Below are 16,049 nucleotides of genomic sequence, written 5' to 3'. Positions count from 1 at the left end.
AAATTGGGATCTCAAGTCCCCGCCCTCCCCCCCCTTAAGGCCCGCGCTCGGGCTGGTTCCCGCCTTCCCCCAGGTGAGCCCCCGGGCGGGGCCGGGCGCGCGGCCCTACCTGAGGAGGCGGCCGGGCTGTCCTCCCGAGCGGGGCGGCCGTCGTCCCGCGGGCTGGCGGGGCGGCGGCGGCAGCACAGCAGCAGCAGCAGCGGCGGCGGCTCCACCTCCTCCTCTTCCTCCTCCTCCGGGAGCCGCCGCCAGCTCGGGCCGTGAGGGGTCACGCGGCGGCCCCGGCGGGGAGGCTGCGGCGGCGGCCGCCCCCGCCGACCGGCCGCGGGCGCTGGGCCGCGCTGGCCGCGTTTGAAGTCTCCGGCGCCGCCGCTGATTGGCCGGCGCGGGTCACGTGCGCCCAGGCAGGAGTTTCCCCGACAGCTGGAGGCTGCGTGGGCTCCGGCGGCGGCGGCGGCGGCGGCGGCGGCGGCGGCTCCCGAGCTCGGCGCTGCGGCCTTCCCCGCCCCCTCCTCCCTCCCTCCTCCTCCTCCTCCTCCTCCTCCTCCTCCTCCTCCCCCGCCCGCTTCCGCCCCGGCTTATTATCCTCCTTATTGACAAACAGAGCGGCGGCGGCGGCGGCGAGCTCGGCGTGCGTCGGTAGCCAAGCCATGGGAGACAAGAAGAGCCCCACCAGGTAACGGGGCCCGGGCGGTGCGCAGGCGGCGGGGCCCGAGCGCCGGGCTTCCCCGGCTCGCTCGCCGCCCGGGCTGCGGGGCCACACCGGGGGCGGCGCCGCTGCCGCTGCCGCTGCCGCTGCCGCGTGTGAGGGGCCGGCGCCGGCCGCCCCACAATGGAGCCGCGATGGCGGCGGCCGCGGGTGTCAGAGCGGCGGCGACTGCGGCCGCGCCCTCCCCCTCGCTGGCTTCCCTCGGGCTCGGGGAGGCGCGGGGCGCGGGGGCCGCGGGGGGCCGCGGGGGGCCGCGGGGTCGCGGGCCTGGGGCGGGCGGGGGCGGGGCGGGGCGCGAGCGCCGGGCGCGGCCTGCCGGTGACCCCGCGCCGCGTCGTGTCCGGGTTGTGTCCTGCAGGCCGAAGCGGCAGCCGAAGCCGTCCTCGGATGAGGGCTACTGGGACTGTAGCGTCTGCACCTTCCGGAACAGCGCCGAGGCCTTCAAGTGCATGATGTGCGATGTGCGGAAGGGCACCTCCACCCGGTGAGTCGCGGGCCTGCCCGGCGCGCCGTCGCCGCCCCCGCCCCTGCGGAGGCCGCCCCTCCCGTGACACCGCAGCCCCGGCGGGAGCGAGGTGGCGGCCGCGACAGGAACTGGGTCACGTTGATCGCGCCCCGAGCCGCGGTTTGCGGCGAGCGGTAATTGAAGAGGCCGGAACGTTACTTTGCTGCCAAGAGAGAATAAATTATTTAAGGCGAGGCATTAGCTCCTGCGATGTAATTCGTATCGCTGGGTGTGATGCCCCCCCCCCCCCCGCCGGCCTCCCATTCCGGGTATAATAATGTTGGCTGCATTGTTGTGTTAGTGTGTAGGAATCAAAGAGAGAGAGAGAAAAAAAAAAAACAAATACCATGAAACACTCTGGAGAAAGCAAAAGGTAGAATTTAATTTCGTTCTTCCAAAAAAAAAAAAAAAAGAAAGAAAAGAAAGAAAAAGTATTTGATTCTAGGAATCAAAGGGGGAAAAAAAAAACCAACCATGAAACACTGGAGAAAGCAAAAGGTAGAATTTAATTTCGTTCTTCAAAAAAAAAAAAAAAAAAAAAAAAAGAAAAAGTATTTGATTCTAGGAATCAAAGGGGGAAAAAAAAAAAAACCAACCATGAGACACTCTGGAGAAAGCAAAAGGTAGAATTTAATTTCGTTCTTCCAAAAAAAAAGAAAAGAAAGAAAAAGTATTTGATTCTAGGAATCAAAGGGGGAAAAAAAAAAAAACCAACCATGAGACACTCTGGAGAAAGCAAAAGGTAGAATTTAATTTCGTTCTTCCAAAAGCAAAGAAAGAAAAAGTATTTGATTCTAGAATACACAATAGGTTGAACTTCCTGTATTTTATATATAGATGTCTGGAACGGTTAGATCAACGTTTCGGTTAGTATTTTTAACCTTATTCTCTAAGATTTTATAAATAGTTGGAGGTGAGCCCGGTCACAGGGACACATTTTTTTTGTTTTTTTACTGAAAGTATCTTGAGTATTTTTAGTTTGATGAAATGGCAATCTATTAGGCTATACAAATGAGATGAAATGATCTCTGCCTATTTTCAGTTTTTATTTTATTGTAGGCCTACAGTATAATAGCTCAGTCTTTAAAAAAACAAACCACTTAGTGGATTAAGTGGATAAAGAAAATCATACAGGAAATTCAAAGTCTGACGTTCTTGATCTGCCAACGCTTCGTTACAGAGTTCCTTCCACTTTATAGGAAAGTAGCCTTGGAATTTATTGTAAGCATGGGATTTATAGCTAATATTTAGATATCATGTGCCTTGATATTAAAAAATAGTCTGTTAGAAACTCAAGGGTATAGGTATACTGATGTGATAGACTGTTGCTTTAAAAAAGGCCTATTTGGTATTGACATTAGATTTATATATTCGGTAGAAGTTAGAATCCTAAAAACGAGATAACCAGGTTTTAAAACACCATTTACAACAATTTATGACTTTTTTTTTTAAAGATAGAGGCAGAATGGTTGGAAATAAATTTTAAGATTTGCTTAGTTAGAAGCTAGCTGCATTTCACATACTTGTCTTTTCATGGATCCTAATATGCTTTTTACATATTAAATCTCATTTACATTGGATAAAATATGTAGAGCATTTTTCATGATATCCTTTAAGAAGCAAACTTTAAAATGTCTAAATTCAAGAAATAGAATAGACCATTAAAAAAAAAAAAAAGCACCTATTTGCTAAAGTGAACATGGCAACAATTTTTGGACCCGTGCTTTAAGTATTTTGAAAAGTAGAATATCTTTATTTTTTTATATAAGGTTGGATTTGGTTTAGAATATATTTGTATATCTATGTTAGTACGTTGTGCTTCTTAAAACACTCAAGCAATTTTCAGAAAATGTGGTTTTTCCAGGCAGGGACTTTTAAAGTGGAGACAATTATTTTATAATCTTAATCTCTGGTACGATGTTGTTGCTTTTTGTTGTTCCCTCTCTATTTTCTTGTAGCCATTAGAAAAAATACTGAAACTAGAAGAGCCTATATGTTTATTTGCAGGGACAGCAAGGAAGGGGGGAAGCTGTTGTCCTACTCCACAGCCAGTCTTGGGGTTAGAGGAACCCTGAGAAAATAGAGTAGGTGGTGGCAGCTCAGAAGAGAAGAAACAGGCTGAATACCTGGCACCTGGAAGAAGAAGGAATATAGTGCACAGGGGAGTTGGCCCCGGACAGAGAAGTGGGCCTAGTGTAAAAGAGGCTTCAGGCCCATATGGGGGCCCCTGATATTTTTTTACCAGTACATCTGAGCTCTTGTAGATCCAGTTTTTTTAGTGGTGGAAACATTACTTGAGGAGGACTCAGAGAAGCATTGTCATTTGGATTGAAACTGAAGAGGCTCTGGGCAACTCACCAGAAGTCTAAGGGACACTCTGTTCCTAAAAGTAAGTGTTCTACACTACGACCCTCTCAGCTTCTTCCTTCCTCTCTCTGAATTGTCTCTTCTCTTTTGATTTTGGCCCTAAGTTAAACCTCAGAGCTCTAATTTCTGTGTTATCTGTTTTTTGTTTTTTTGTTTTTTTCCTGCCACTGTTTCTGAAATTCAGAGTGGAATCCATGTTTGGATAGAATAACGGAACAGGGCATTGTTAAGAGGGCAGATACTGACTGTACCACAAAATGTTTCCCTCTCTGGTAATGTTAGAAAAACAGGATTAAAGGACGCTAGTGAGAAGCAAAAGTTTCAGGAGCTGGAAGAAATAATTCTGTACAACTGACACGTTAATTAGCAGTTAGGGTAATTTCATGGGTAAGGTTGGTAATTATCAAAGCAGGGACTCCCTGGATGGTGGCAGAGCAGAAGATGCAGTTTGCTAATGACTCGTTTGTGTGACTGACCTACGGGACTTGAATTGGGTGGGTCAGAATGACCTTTGAACTGATTCTGTCTGGAAGTTGCCCAATGTGAGGCCAAGTCTAAGCCATCCCAGACATTCGAAAAGTCTTTTTCTTTTTAAACCTCCAGAGAAGATGGAGCCCATGGTCTCCTCCCAAAGTCTTTACTGACATCCCACTTTAAGGAATATCGAGTTCAAATCCTTTATATTTCAACAGAAGGCCATTTTCTTTGGCTGTATTCTTGGTAGGTCACGTTTTTCTGCAGAATGACTATATGCAATGAAATGAGGTCATATTCATAATGGTATTTTAAAATGAAACGTGATTTGAGGTAGCTTGAGTTCCTAAATTGATCACTTATATTCTTTACATTTATGCCAGTTCTATGATTGAATTTCAGTTTTGTGCTTGCTGGCCTTAATTAGTTTAAATTTGATTAATCTCTTTTTTTAATCCAGAATCTAAATAACTAGATAGTTCAAGTACTTGAAGTTTTCTACATTGTGCTCTTGTGAGAGAATCAATGATAAAAGTCATACTGACAGGAAACATTTAAAAAAGAAAAAGCTATGGTGATAAATTAATATCAAAGGTACTATATACAGTCTTCTTGGTCTTTATATCTCAAGTTTTTATAAGGCAGTAAGTGTCTCAACTACGAGACACTTAGGAACTAGGAAATAAAGAACCATTCTGAATCATCAGAGAAAATTTAGTATAGTGTGTATAAGAGTAGCACAGTCAGTGTATGATGATTGAGTTAAAGTGGTTATTGCCAATTCTTCAAAGTAGGAATAGAAGTTACTGCTTGGCTCAGATGGCACATATTTAAAAATGAGCATGATGAAGCTCTCTGTTTTGGTTTTGAAATGTGATCCAAATGAGAACATATGAAACACTGAGTCTGTAGTGGCCTTTCAGATGTAAAGTATAACAGGTAATGTTGTATTTTCTCAGGATAAGTTGTAATAGTTCCCTTGGGTTTATTTGAGATGTTGTTCTAGAGAACAGTGAAATAGATTTCATAAAGTACGAGTTGTACTAGTTGTCCGGAGACCTGTGTTCTTACCCATTTCAACTATTGCAATGTTAATGGTGTTTACTGAACATCTTATTTTATGCAAGAGCTGAGCTAGATAGATATTGGACATAAAATGGCAAGCAAATAGATGTTTCTTTGTTTCTTTTGTAAGATTTTATGATTTTGTTGTCAAATCAGAAACACTTGGAATTGTATCAAATTCTGTACATGAAGTATTAGTAAATTATGTGTACTCAAAGAGATGGAAATTTTCTCATTTAAAACAAGTAGTGTTTATAACAACAGTAATGTGGTCAGGATCTGACTGTTCATAAAAAAGATAAATTATTTCAGCTTTTATAAAATGGAAGTAGATTAAGATTTACATTTTGAAGAACTTTTCTTTAAAAAATCCCAATTTTCTGATAAAAATCTTTTCAGTAGCATTGTTATATTTGTTTTCCATCTTCTGACTTGAGGTTTGTCATAGATTCCCCTACTCTTGGTGTAGGAATGGGAGAAAAAAATTATTGACCATCTAAGTCAGTTGTTTTTCAGAAAGCAGAGATCTCCAGTCTCCCCTTACCTGTCTATGAGAAGCCTTTCCAGCTACCACATAGTTGTTGTCATTCAGAGACTCCTTATTCTAGGAGGTTGATTGGTTCGTTTTTCCTCTCGGTATCTTGAGTTAGAGTAGTCACAGGGGTTCATTGTTTACAGAGAAATTCCTCAAGAGATTAGTGGTTGGATTAGTGGTTTTCAAAGTGTGATCTGAGGAACCCTGGGGGGTGGCTGAGACCCTTTTAGGGAGTCTGTAAGGTCTAAAATATTTTCATAATCATATTAAGACGTTATTTGCCCTTTCTGCTGTGTTGACACTTGCAGTGGTGGTGTAAAGGCAAGGATGGGTAAAACTGCTGGCCGCTTAGTATGAACCAAAGCAGTGGCACCAAATTGCTATCTATATTCATCATAATCTTCACTACTATGTTTGTGAAGTTTAAGTGATGCCAGTTTCACTTAAGGATGTATTCCCTTGATGAAGCAGTAAAAGTTACTAATTTTAGGGAGTCTCGTGTATTTTTTAATACTGTCTGATGAACTGGGAAGTACAAGTAAAGCACTTCTGCTGCATACCAGAATACAGTGGTTGATTCAAGGGAAAGCGTTTGTGTAGTTGTTTGAGTTGCAAGCAGAACTAGCTACTTTTTTTCATAGAACATCATTTTTACTTGAAAGAATGTCTGGCAAAGTATGGCTATTCAGACTTGGATATGTAACATATTTTTTCGAAAATGAACACAGTGAGTCCGTCACTTCAAGGAAAAAACAATTGATAGTAATTATTGCCAGTGATAAAAATTGAGCTTTCAAGTGAAAACTAGAATTTTTGAAAACATGTAACCACTATAGTTCCCAGTACCTGAAAGATAAAATCAGGTGGTGTATCAGTGAACATAATTTCTGGTATTTTATCTGAAATTTGTTTACATTTGGAAGATCTGCATAACTTAGTGAACCAGTATTTTCTAATAAACAATGTTTGGTGTTACAAAACCATGCATAGATAATCCTTTTAAAGTACAAAATAAACCAATGGATTTTAAGGTACTACTATGAAAATTTTGTTTATGTGGTTTCAGATTTCACATTTCAACTAACCTTTGAGAAATAACTACTTGTGTGTTTTTATCAAAGAAAAATATCCATAATTATCCGAAAAGGCTATTAAAATACTCCTCCCTTTTCAACTACATATTTGTGGGAGTCCAGATTTTCTTCATATTCTTGAACTGAACCAGCATATTGCAACAAATTGAATGCAGAAGTTGATATGACATCCATATGTCTTCTGTTAAGCCAGATATTAGAGGTTTTCAAAAATATGTAAGTGCTACTCTTGACACGAAATTACTTTTGTTTTGGAAAATACAGGGTTTTTTAAAATAAAAATATCATATTAAAATGTGACTTATTTTTTAATGAATTAATGTATATTTAAATTTTAACTTTTTATTTCTGATATAGTAATTTATTTCTTGCTAGATAAGATATACATAAACAAAAACTCTTTTAACTTTGAGCATGTACAGAGAGCCTGAGACCAAAAAGTTATGAACTGCTGGTGTAGGGTTTTACTAGCTTGGGTTTCTACATCCAACAGATTTACTTCAGGGGCATTCTTTTCCTTTCATTTATCCTTTGTTGAGTAAGATCTCCCTGATAACCTAGTGACCTACTTGTTAAACTCAGTGGCCTAATCTCAGTCTTGTTTCCCTGTCACCTCCATAGTATTTGATGTTGGTAGCCTTTTTTTAAAAATTGAAATTCTCCCCTTTTGATGTCTTTAACATGATTTGTTTCTAGTTTTTCTTGTACATCTCTGAAATCAATTTCTGCATACGGTATCCTGGCTTCTCTATATACTTCACTTTGTATGTGGCACAAACTTTCTGGAATCCAAGCCAGAAACTATCATTGTCTTAACTTTGATTTCTAACTCATCATCATTCCTCATGTCCTGTCTTTAGATTGTCTCTCACATCTGTCCTTTTTTTCCAATTTATGTTGCTGTAGTTTAGAAGCCCATGTCATTTCTTTCATGAATTACGACAAATTGGCCTCTTCACAATGCTATTTGCATTATCTTCAGTATGTTTTTTGAAACTGTGTGATTTTGTCCTTTTATTTAAAAGAGAGAGAGAGAGAGAGATCGCCAGTGATTAAAGATCTCTTTATTGAAAAAGGTTAATAAACTCCTGAATGTGATATTCATTCTCCGAACTGCCTTGCTAGCCTCGTTTCCTGCTGCATATTCCAACCCATCTAATGTTGCATCAGCACTCAAGTATTTTCATTAGATGGCCCTTCTTAAATCCTTCTGGGATTATAACCTCCTCACCTCACCTATTTTATTGATTCAATCTATGTAAATGTATATGTAATTATTCCTAGAGAACCACCATGTTGTGGTAATATTGTCTGGATGTTTAATCTCCAGAAGTTAGTAAAATACTTGGAACATTATAGTCATTTAAACTTTTTCAGCTAACATTCCTTTAAATTTTACTATTGCTGTTTGACACCTAGTATTGCTTTTCCAATACCTTTTTAAAGAAGCTTAATTATTTAAGCAACCTCTGCACCCAACATGGGGCTCAAACTCATGAACCCAAGATCAAGAGTCACATGCTCCTTGAACTGAGCCAGGCAGTCACCACCCAATAACTTTTAAGACTGTGAGAATGTTATGTTACCAGACTTCTTTGTCAATAATGTGTAGGTATATATTTTAGAATTACTTTTTAAAAATTTTTCACAATTTTGTTTTGTATTTTGATGCTGCCGTTTTATTTAAACCAAGTGTTTACAGTTAGACTAGTAACTAAGATGAGTGACCCTGATTCTTCCGTTCTTTATCTTTAAACATGGAAATAGCATTTTTATAACACAATAATGTTTTAACACAATATGTGATTATTTTGAAGATTGAGATGTAAACATAAAGAACTCAGTGCCATCTCTTAAATGTATTTTTTCTATTACTATGTTCTTGTCAAATACTTAAACATGTATGTATGCAAGTAAATACAATTTGCCTCTCAATTTTGAAACATTTTTAGCTTTATCATTTTTAATCTAACATACAGCAGCAATATATTAGTTTTATATTTTAAGGATAGTATTGTGCATTTTTATGGTATAACTTTAGAAAGTTGTTATGTTTATTATCTCACAACCACTTATGTAGGTCTTGTTAATTCAGATTATTGAAATTTGCATAGTATAGCTAAAATGAAAAGTATTTCTTTGAACGAAACTACTGAAGTCGTCAGAGTACAGCATATTATGAAATATATTTTATTTCAACTGAATTGTGAGTTCTCCTTTGAGTGATTTTTAAAGTTATATAGTTGACATTGAGGGCCTATTAAAAACTAGAATATACTAAACATAGATTTGTTGTATTTGAGATTGTTTGATTGAAAAATAGTTTAGAATTCAGATTTTTGCACTTGTTTGAATTTGTTGCATTTAAAGTTAATGGAACTAATTTTTACCTTATGATTGAGATAATCTTTTACATATGAACTTGTTACTTTTAAAGATAAACCAATTATATAAATTAGCAGACACCTGTCCAACTATAGAGATTAGACATACATTAAAGAAATAATGGATTTTCCCTCATCTTGTGCATCATTATCTCCAGTTGTCCAGAGTCAGACTAACAGGATGAGTTGATATTTTTCTACAATTCTGTTATCATTTTGCCTACATAGTTAACTGCTTATTCTTTAAAACCTAGTTCACGTATCTATTCTCCTTGACCCATCTGAAATGCCTTCCTTTCTGTGTCTTTTGTGCATACCTCTGACTGTGATCTTCATTAAGCTTCAGCATTTCCTCATAAATTGAGGCTTAATTTGTACCTTTCTCATGAAGAGGACAAATTATCCAGAAAGAGGAGGGTTGGTTAAAGTTGTGAGAGTAGTTATATTCTTGTTTTAGAATCTGAATAGTCACTTAGTTTGTGATGCTTATTTTCATTATATCATTTAATGTACTATAGTTGCGCTCCATGTATGCATTTGCTCTTTTGTTATGCTATGAGTGTAAGGGAAATGTGAGCTTGTCATTACTTTTTTCAAAGATGCTTGACAGAGTGCCTGAGAAATAATAGGTATTCAGGAAAAGTTTATTGAGAGAGGAATATATGTATTAGAAAGGAAAAGTTATTGATTTTTTTTTTTAAATATATATGTAAGCTTTGAAGAAGTTGGAATTCTGATGCAAGTTGTGTAAGTCATTACTTGGAAAAGAACCTTCATATATACATGTGTGAATTATCAGAAGTGAATGGTAGTGAACAAAATTCTAGAATTCTGCATATGCTTGATAAGCATGTACCATATGCTAGGACTGTAGAATTGTGGGATGAGACCCCATTGCAACTTCTGAGAGTTTGAATTCTAGCAAAGACAGATAAATAGTATTTGCCGGTGGGTAAAAAGAAGAAGGAATTTAGAATTAATTTTCCAGCATAGTCCTAGTTTTTGGAGAAGTCCTGTGCTCAAGTTAAGAATGAAATCAGTTGTTGGTATAATCATGAGTCAGGTACTTTTGGTAAAGTGTTATTCTAACATCATGGCAAATTTCCAATTTGAATGATTACCTTTCTCTTAAAAAATTTAAGCCAAATGAAACTGCCATGTCACTGCTAAATAAAACCCTCTTTTTCTCCTTGTATAGGTCTGTGTGTATGTGTATCTAAATATGTATATTAATATATTTTTTAAATATTTTAAAATGAACTGCTGTTTTTAAGATAATTGTTATATAATTAAAGATTTCAGAGGGCTAAAATTATTTGTGACAATTTACATAGGATGGTATAGGTTGAATTTTTCCATATATATTTAATAATCCCAGAAACCATCTTTTTTGGGAATAATATAATTTTATAATGGGACTACATTATTGAATTTAACATCTATTTCTCAGCTGTCTTATTATGTTGGCAGTGATTTTCATTGTGCTACTTGGGTTTTTTTTTTTTTTTTTTAAGAATTGTTGAGAAAATTAAATGAGTTAATTTCTGTAAAGCCTTATCATCATGGCTCACACATAGCATAAATGGTAGCCATTACTATTAAGGTATATGTTTTAAAGAATATAATGTATTGCTAAAAAATTAATTTTGTTCTTATTGGTGGTTTCTTGGGGGTAGGAATTCAGTAAAAGCAGTATCTTTAAATTCTTTATCATTCATTTAGTGATTTTCTGTGTTCAGAAATGCTTTCCTGTATAGCCTTCCATTTGCTTTTCAGACCACCCGATATGGAAGAGAGGAAGATGGTCATCGAATCACAGATTTAGTGTTAGAGCCTAGATTGAAATGCAGGTTGACTACCGGTTGATCTTTTCATCCTTTTGTCTCTGATAAAGAGGGTTATGAAACTATCCTATTTGAGTGAAAGGTTTTCTTTGCTTATTCCTCTTTTCTTTAAGGCATTAAAGGGCTAGCATATTTTGGTAGAAAGATTAGCATTTTGTGGGGTATCAAGTTTTCATTCAAGGATTTAATGAAACAGGTGATGGTTTTTTTTTTAAGACACATTTTCCTTAAATCATTGTTTGAAGCTTGTAATTTTAGTGATATTGCACGTTTGTAAAATATGTCATTGTGATCTTGAAAATAAAATACTTATTTAACGAATATTTATTGAATACTAACAGTGTTTTGTTTATTAGCTTTTATGGTTAAAATCTCTACCTTTTGTTACATGATCTATGCTAATCTGTTTTAGAAGATTCAGTAGGCACTCCATTTTGTAGTATTGTTAATTATGGGAAATTACAGAATTACTGAGAATTTTAGAGTTGGAAAGAACCTTTCAAGAGCTTCCATGGTGTTTAGTCATTTCCTGAGACAGACTGGTTTTTATTACTTGAAACCTTAATAGTAGAGGGATAAAATTGTCTTCAGAGGAAAGATCTTGAGAGGTTTGGGGTAAACATGTTGGTATTAAAACTTTTGAAATAGGTTGAGGCCACTATTGTTTGCAAATCCTTCTTGATTGAAATTTTCAGCTTAGTTTAGAGGATTCTTGTTGCAGCTATACTGAGAACTGCCAGGTAAAGCATGGCAATTTGCTGGGTGAGGTCTTTTCTATTTGTTGAAACTCAAGGCTCTAACCTAGTATCCTCCTAGCATGTAAGAAAACAGGCCTGGAAAGATTGTAACTTTGTGTAAGTCAATAGGTGGTTAATATTACATTCAGCTATTTGGACTTCCAGTTCTTTTTATCACTTTGCTATGGTAACATTTAAATTTGCTAGGAAATAACTTCTTAAAGATTTCTTCTTGTAAATTTCGTATACCTAGATCTAGTGCTGTACACCTTGATAATTTCTAACACTAAACCACTTCTTATAACTAATATAAGAATTTATGTTAAAACTGGGCTAGCAGTATAAGTGAAGAACAAAATGGCAGTCCTTATATTAACTAATGTTTTTGGAGAACAAATGTTAACAAACTTCATTTTGATGTCTTTTATAGTAACATTTGTTGTACTGTATATACTGACTTTTTTGATATAATAGTATTTCTTAAAAAAAAAATCCCTGTAAATATCATTTCCCTCTTTTATTGGTGACACAATAAGTCATTAATAGTATAATTAATAACCAATTTGACTATAAGTGTGTATATGATTGTGAATGAAAAAAAGTTTGTGCAGCCCACTGGCAATTTTTAGACATAAATTAAACCACTTTTTTCATGTTTTATAGTCTGATGAGGGTTCTTGTGCACACTCTTATACATGGTAGGATATACTAGGGAAGATCAACCTTTAAGAGTAGCAAGTAGCAAATATTTGATGCCAGCAAGGTGGTTGCTCAAGAAGAGTTCTAGGTACATTTGCAGAGAAGGCAAAGTTATTTTGGCCTTCTTTCATCTTTTTCCATCCTTTTTTTTTTTTTTTTTTTTATTGCTGTTTATCTTTGGTCTCCCCAGGGCCCAAAGTCTCCTCACTAATACTCATTTCTAGGTTGCCAGCAGTTCTTCCTTTACTAGAAAATCTTTTTGGTTTTATCTGTTCAGTAAATCTGAATAAAGTAATTGTTTCAAGTGAATATAAATAACTTGAACATGGGGGATAGAATTATTTTTTTTCTTGAGGTAGTAACTTTCATTCTTTTTTTTTTTTTTTTTTTAAGATTTTATTTATTCATCAGAGAGACAGAGAGAGAGAGAGAGAGAGGGAGAAGCAGGATCCATGCAGGGAGCCCTACATGGGACTTGATCCGGGGTCTCCAGGATCACATCCTGGGCTGAAGGTGGCGCTAAACTGCTGAGGCACCCAGGCTGCCCAGTAACTTTCATTCTGATGATAAAAGTATTACATGTTCATTAAAGATCCTAAAGAGAAGGAAAATAGAAATGTTCTTTATAACATCTCTCCAACCAGAGATCACTACTTATAAAGTGTGTTTACTTTGTCTTTTACAGGTGGATATTAGTGTTTATCTATTTATTTAAATTGAATTTAGTGAACATGTGTGGATTCGGGGTAGAGATAAGTGATCATCGGTTGCATATAACACGCAGTGCTCATTACATCAAAGTGCCCCTCCTTAATGCCCATCTTCCCACCCCCACCTCCAGCAACCCAGTTTTTTCCCTAGGGTTAAGAGTTTCTTATGGTTTGTCTCCTCTGTTTTTATCTTAATTTATTTTTCCTTCCCTTCCCCTATGTTCATCTGTTTTGTTTCTTAAATTCCATGGATATTAGGATTTAAAAGTGGAAGTTGAGGTGTCTCTTTGGAAGAATGGGGAAAAGGAGGAGACTTCTACATCGGGAGTTCTCTGACCCAAGACAGCTCTCACTTTGCCTTGGTTCTTTCTGTGCTCCATGCTTCACAAATGCCAGTCCTAGGGAATGCTCTTTGAAAACAAGCTAAAAAAGTTTGGAAAATACTGTGAATCCTATCTTCTTGGAGTTTAATAAAGTCAAAGTTCTGAGAAGTCTACAGTAGAACTTGTTTTAGCTTATTTAGTTTAGCAGTTCTTAATCTTACTTGACTGGGTTTTGTTTTGTTTTGTTTTTTTCTGGATAATACAGAACTCTTTGGGGGCATACTGTTTTGTAGACCCTTGCTATTGAAGTGTGGTCCAAAGACCACAGGCATAGGCATCACCTGGGAACTTTTGGAAACATAGAATCTGGAGGTGCCTGGCTGGCTTATTTGGAGGAGCTCACAACTGTTGATCTCAAGGTTGTGAGTTCAAGTCCCATGATAGATGTAGAGATTACTTAAATAAAACCTTTAAAAAAAAAAAAAAAGGGAAATGCAGAATCTTAGGTCCCAGCAAGGATTTACCACTCAGAACCTACATTTTAATAGGATCCCTAGATTATTCATATGCACATTAAAATTTGAGAAGCACTACTCTAGTTTTTTTTTTTTTTTAGCATAAGGTAGTGAGACAGGCAAGGTTCTGAGGTATTCATTCCACTTGCACTGCTTTTTCCAAAGGGCTTTCTTCTTTTGGGGGTGCGTGTGTTTTTGTAGGCAAGGTTGCATGTATGTGGGTATGTGGGTGTGCATTTGTATACAAGGCATGTGAGTGTGGATGTTTCTGTTTATGGTGCTTCCATTCTGGCCAACACTTCCCTCATGAATTCTTATGTCCAAAAGTGCTTCCTTTGTTAACACTTCTTCCCTCTTATGCCTGTTTCTGCTGTCCATACACAGCGATACATTCCTTCATCCACATATCTAATTTGGGGTTAAGTTTGGAAACCTGTGAGAGAGCAAGTTGTAGGAGTAAGGAGAAGATGTGCTTGCCAGTTAGAATCAAATATCAGTTTTCTTGGGGGTAGAAATGAGCTAGCCTTCCCTCAGAAGAACCCACAAGTTTTTCATTGTATTGATTGTAGCCCTGAAGTCTTATGAAATTGTCCCCATCATTGCCAATAGGAGCAACTGGGGTTCCATTGTCCCACAACTCCACTCTAGCCACATCATCTGTGCCCTTATGCACTTTATTGATTAGGATTTCTTTTAATTTTTTTAACTCTTTAATTCTTTATTTTTGAAAGGTGTTTTTGCTATCAACTTTTTTTTGTTGTTGAAAACCACTGCCCTGTTCCATCCATTTAGCCTTCTAGCACTTACAGTCTTCTGTTCAGCACAGGCTAAGCTAATTGTTAATTGAACTTCTTAGCTTCACATTTCAAAGGCAAGAGTTTATAATAAGTTTAGTGTAGTGATGGGTAGATTTGAAACTTTCTTGAAAACCATTTTCTTCCTCCCTCCTTCCCTAGATCTTTCCTTTCTTCTCACCCATCTTGTCAGACACTTTGCTCTTTTTTTTAAAGACCAAGGCTGGTAAAACCTAGAACTGCATAATACATTCATTAGATGAGTAATGAGAAATATAATTTATAGATGAAAAATGTTAAATTCCTAATGTCATCAAATTATACTTTTTGGTAAAATTAATAAGGCTATTCCGTTATCTGTATCAATGTGGTTATCACATTTGGTTAGTGTTCCTTCTTTGCCAATTTTCCATAAGCTTAATGTCTCTGATCACATAGCATTTTTCTGGATTATTCCTTGGTAATTGACATTTTAATTGTAATCTTGCCATCTTCTACTTGTGAAGGGCTTCATTGTGTATTCATGTTCTTAATGCAGGAAAATTTATCTAGTTTTATTTTTTTCACCTGCATGTTTGTTTTAAATTTTTATGTGTATTCAGTATAATGAAAGCAAAAAAATATTTGAATATTTCAGAGTTCTATGCAGTTATATACTATAGTAGTAAAGAATGTGGACTCTCGAGCTTGATTGTTTAGGTATTTATTTATTTATTTATTTATTTATTTATTTATTTATTTATTTATTTATTTATTTATTTATTTATTTATTTATTTAATGAGAGACACAGGCAGAGACACAGGCAGAGGGAGAAGCAGGCTCCCTGCAGGGAGCCCAATGCGGGACTCAATCCCCGGTCTCCAGGATCACGCCTTAGGCCAAAGGGGGTGCCAAACTGCTGAAATACTCAAGCTGCCCCATTGTTTAGGTTTAAATATTGGTCTCACCCAGCACTTCCTGGCTGTGTGACATTGTGAAAGTTAATCAACTTTTAGAGCCTCAGTTTTAATGTTTATAAAATGGACCTGATAATAGCACCTACCTAATCTATAAGGTTGTAAGGATTAAATGAAATGATTCTTATACTTGACACAGTGCCTGGCATATAGTAAGTCCTCAAAAAATGTTAGTTAAAACAATCAAGTACACAAGTGGTGATATAATACAAGATATCCATTAGGGGTATAACAGTCTCTTTTGTCAAGCGTGTGGGTTCAGGTATGCTCTAACAAAACCAGAGCATAAGAATAAGTCTCCTGCTAAAAGATTTCCAGAAATTGTTTCAGGAATAAT

The 16,049-nt window shown here is 37.7% G+C and overlaps 1 protein-coding gene across 3 annotated transcripts in view; it reads left to right on the top strand.

The window, feature by feature from the left end:
* Positions 1–517: 517 nt before the first annotated feature.
* Positions 518–16,049, top strand: part of YAF2 (YY1 associated factor 2) — a 70,082-nt gene continuing 54,550 nt past the window's right edge. For all 3 annotated transcript variants that reach the window (XM_038577331.1, XM_038577328.1, XM_038577329.1), the window contains exons 1-2: positions 518–676; positions 1,068–1,193. In XM_038577331.1, the coding sequence (XP_038433259.1) occupies positions 651–676; positions 1,068–1,193 (152 nt within the window). In that variant the 5' untranslated portion in view covers positions 518–650. The remainder of the gene's footprint in view (positions 677–1,067; positions 1,194–16,049) is intronic.

The sequence above is a fragment of the Canis lupus genome, chromosome 27, assembly GCF_011100685.1.
Source record: "Canis lupus familiaris isolate Mischka breed German Shepherd chromosome 27, alternate assembly UU_Cfam_GSD_1.0, whole genome shotgun sequence".
Taxonomy (NCBI): domain Eukaryota; kingdom Metazoa; phylum Chordata; class Mammalia; order Carnivora; family Canidae; genus Canis; species Canis lupus.
This window is presented reverse-complemented; position numbering and strand designations above follow the sequence as displayed.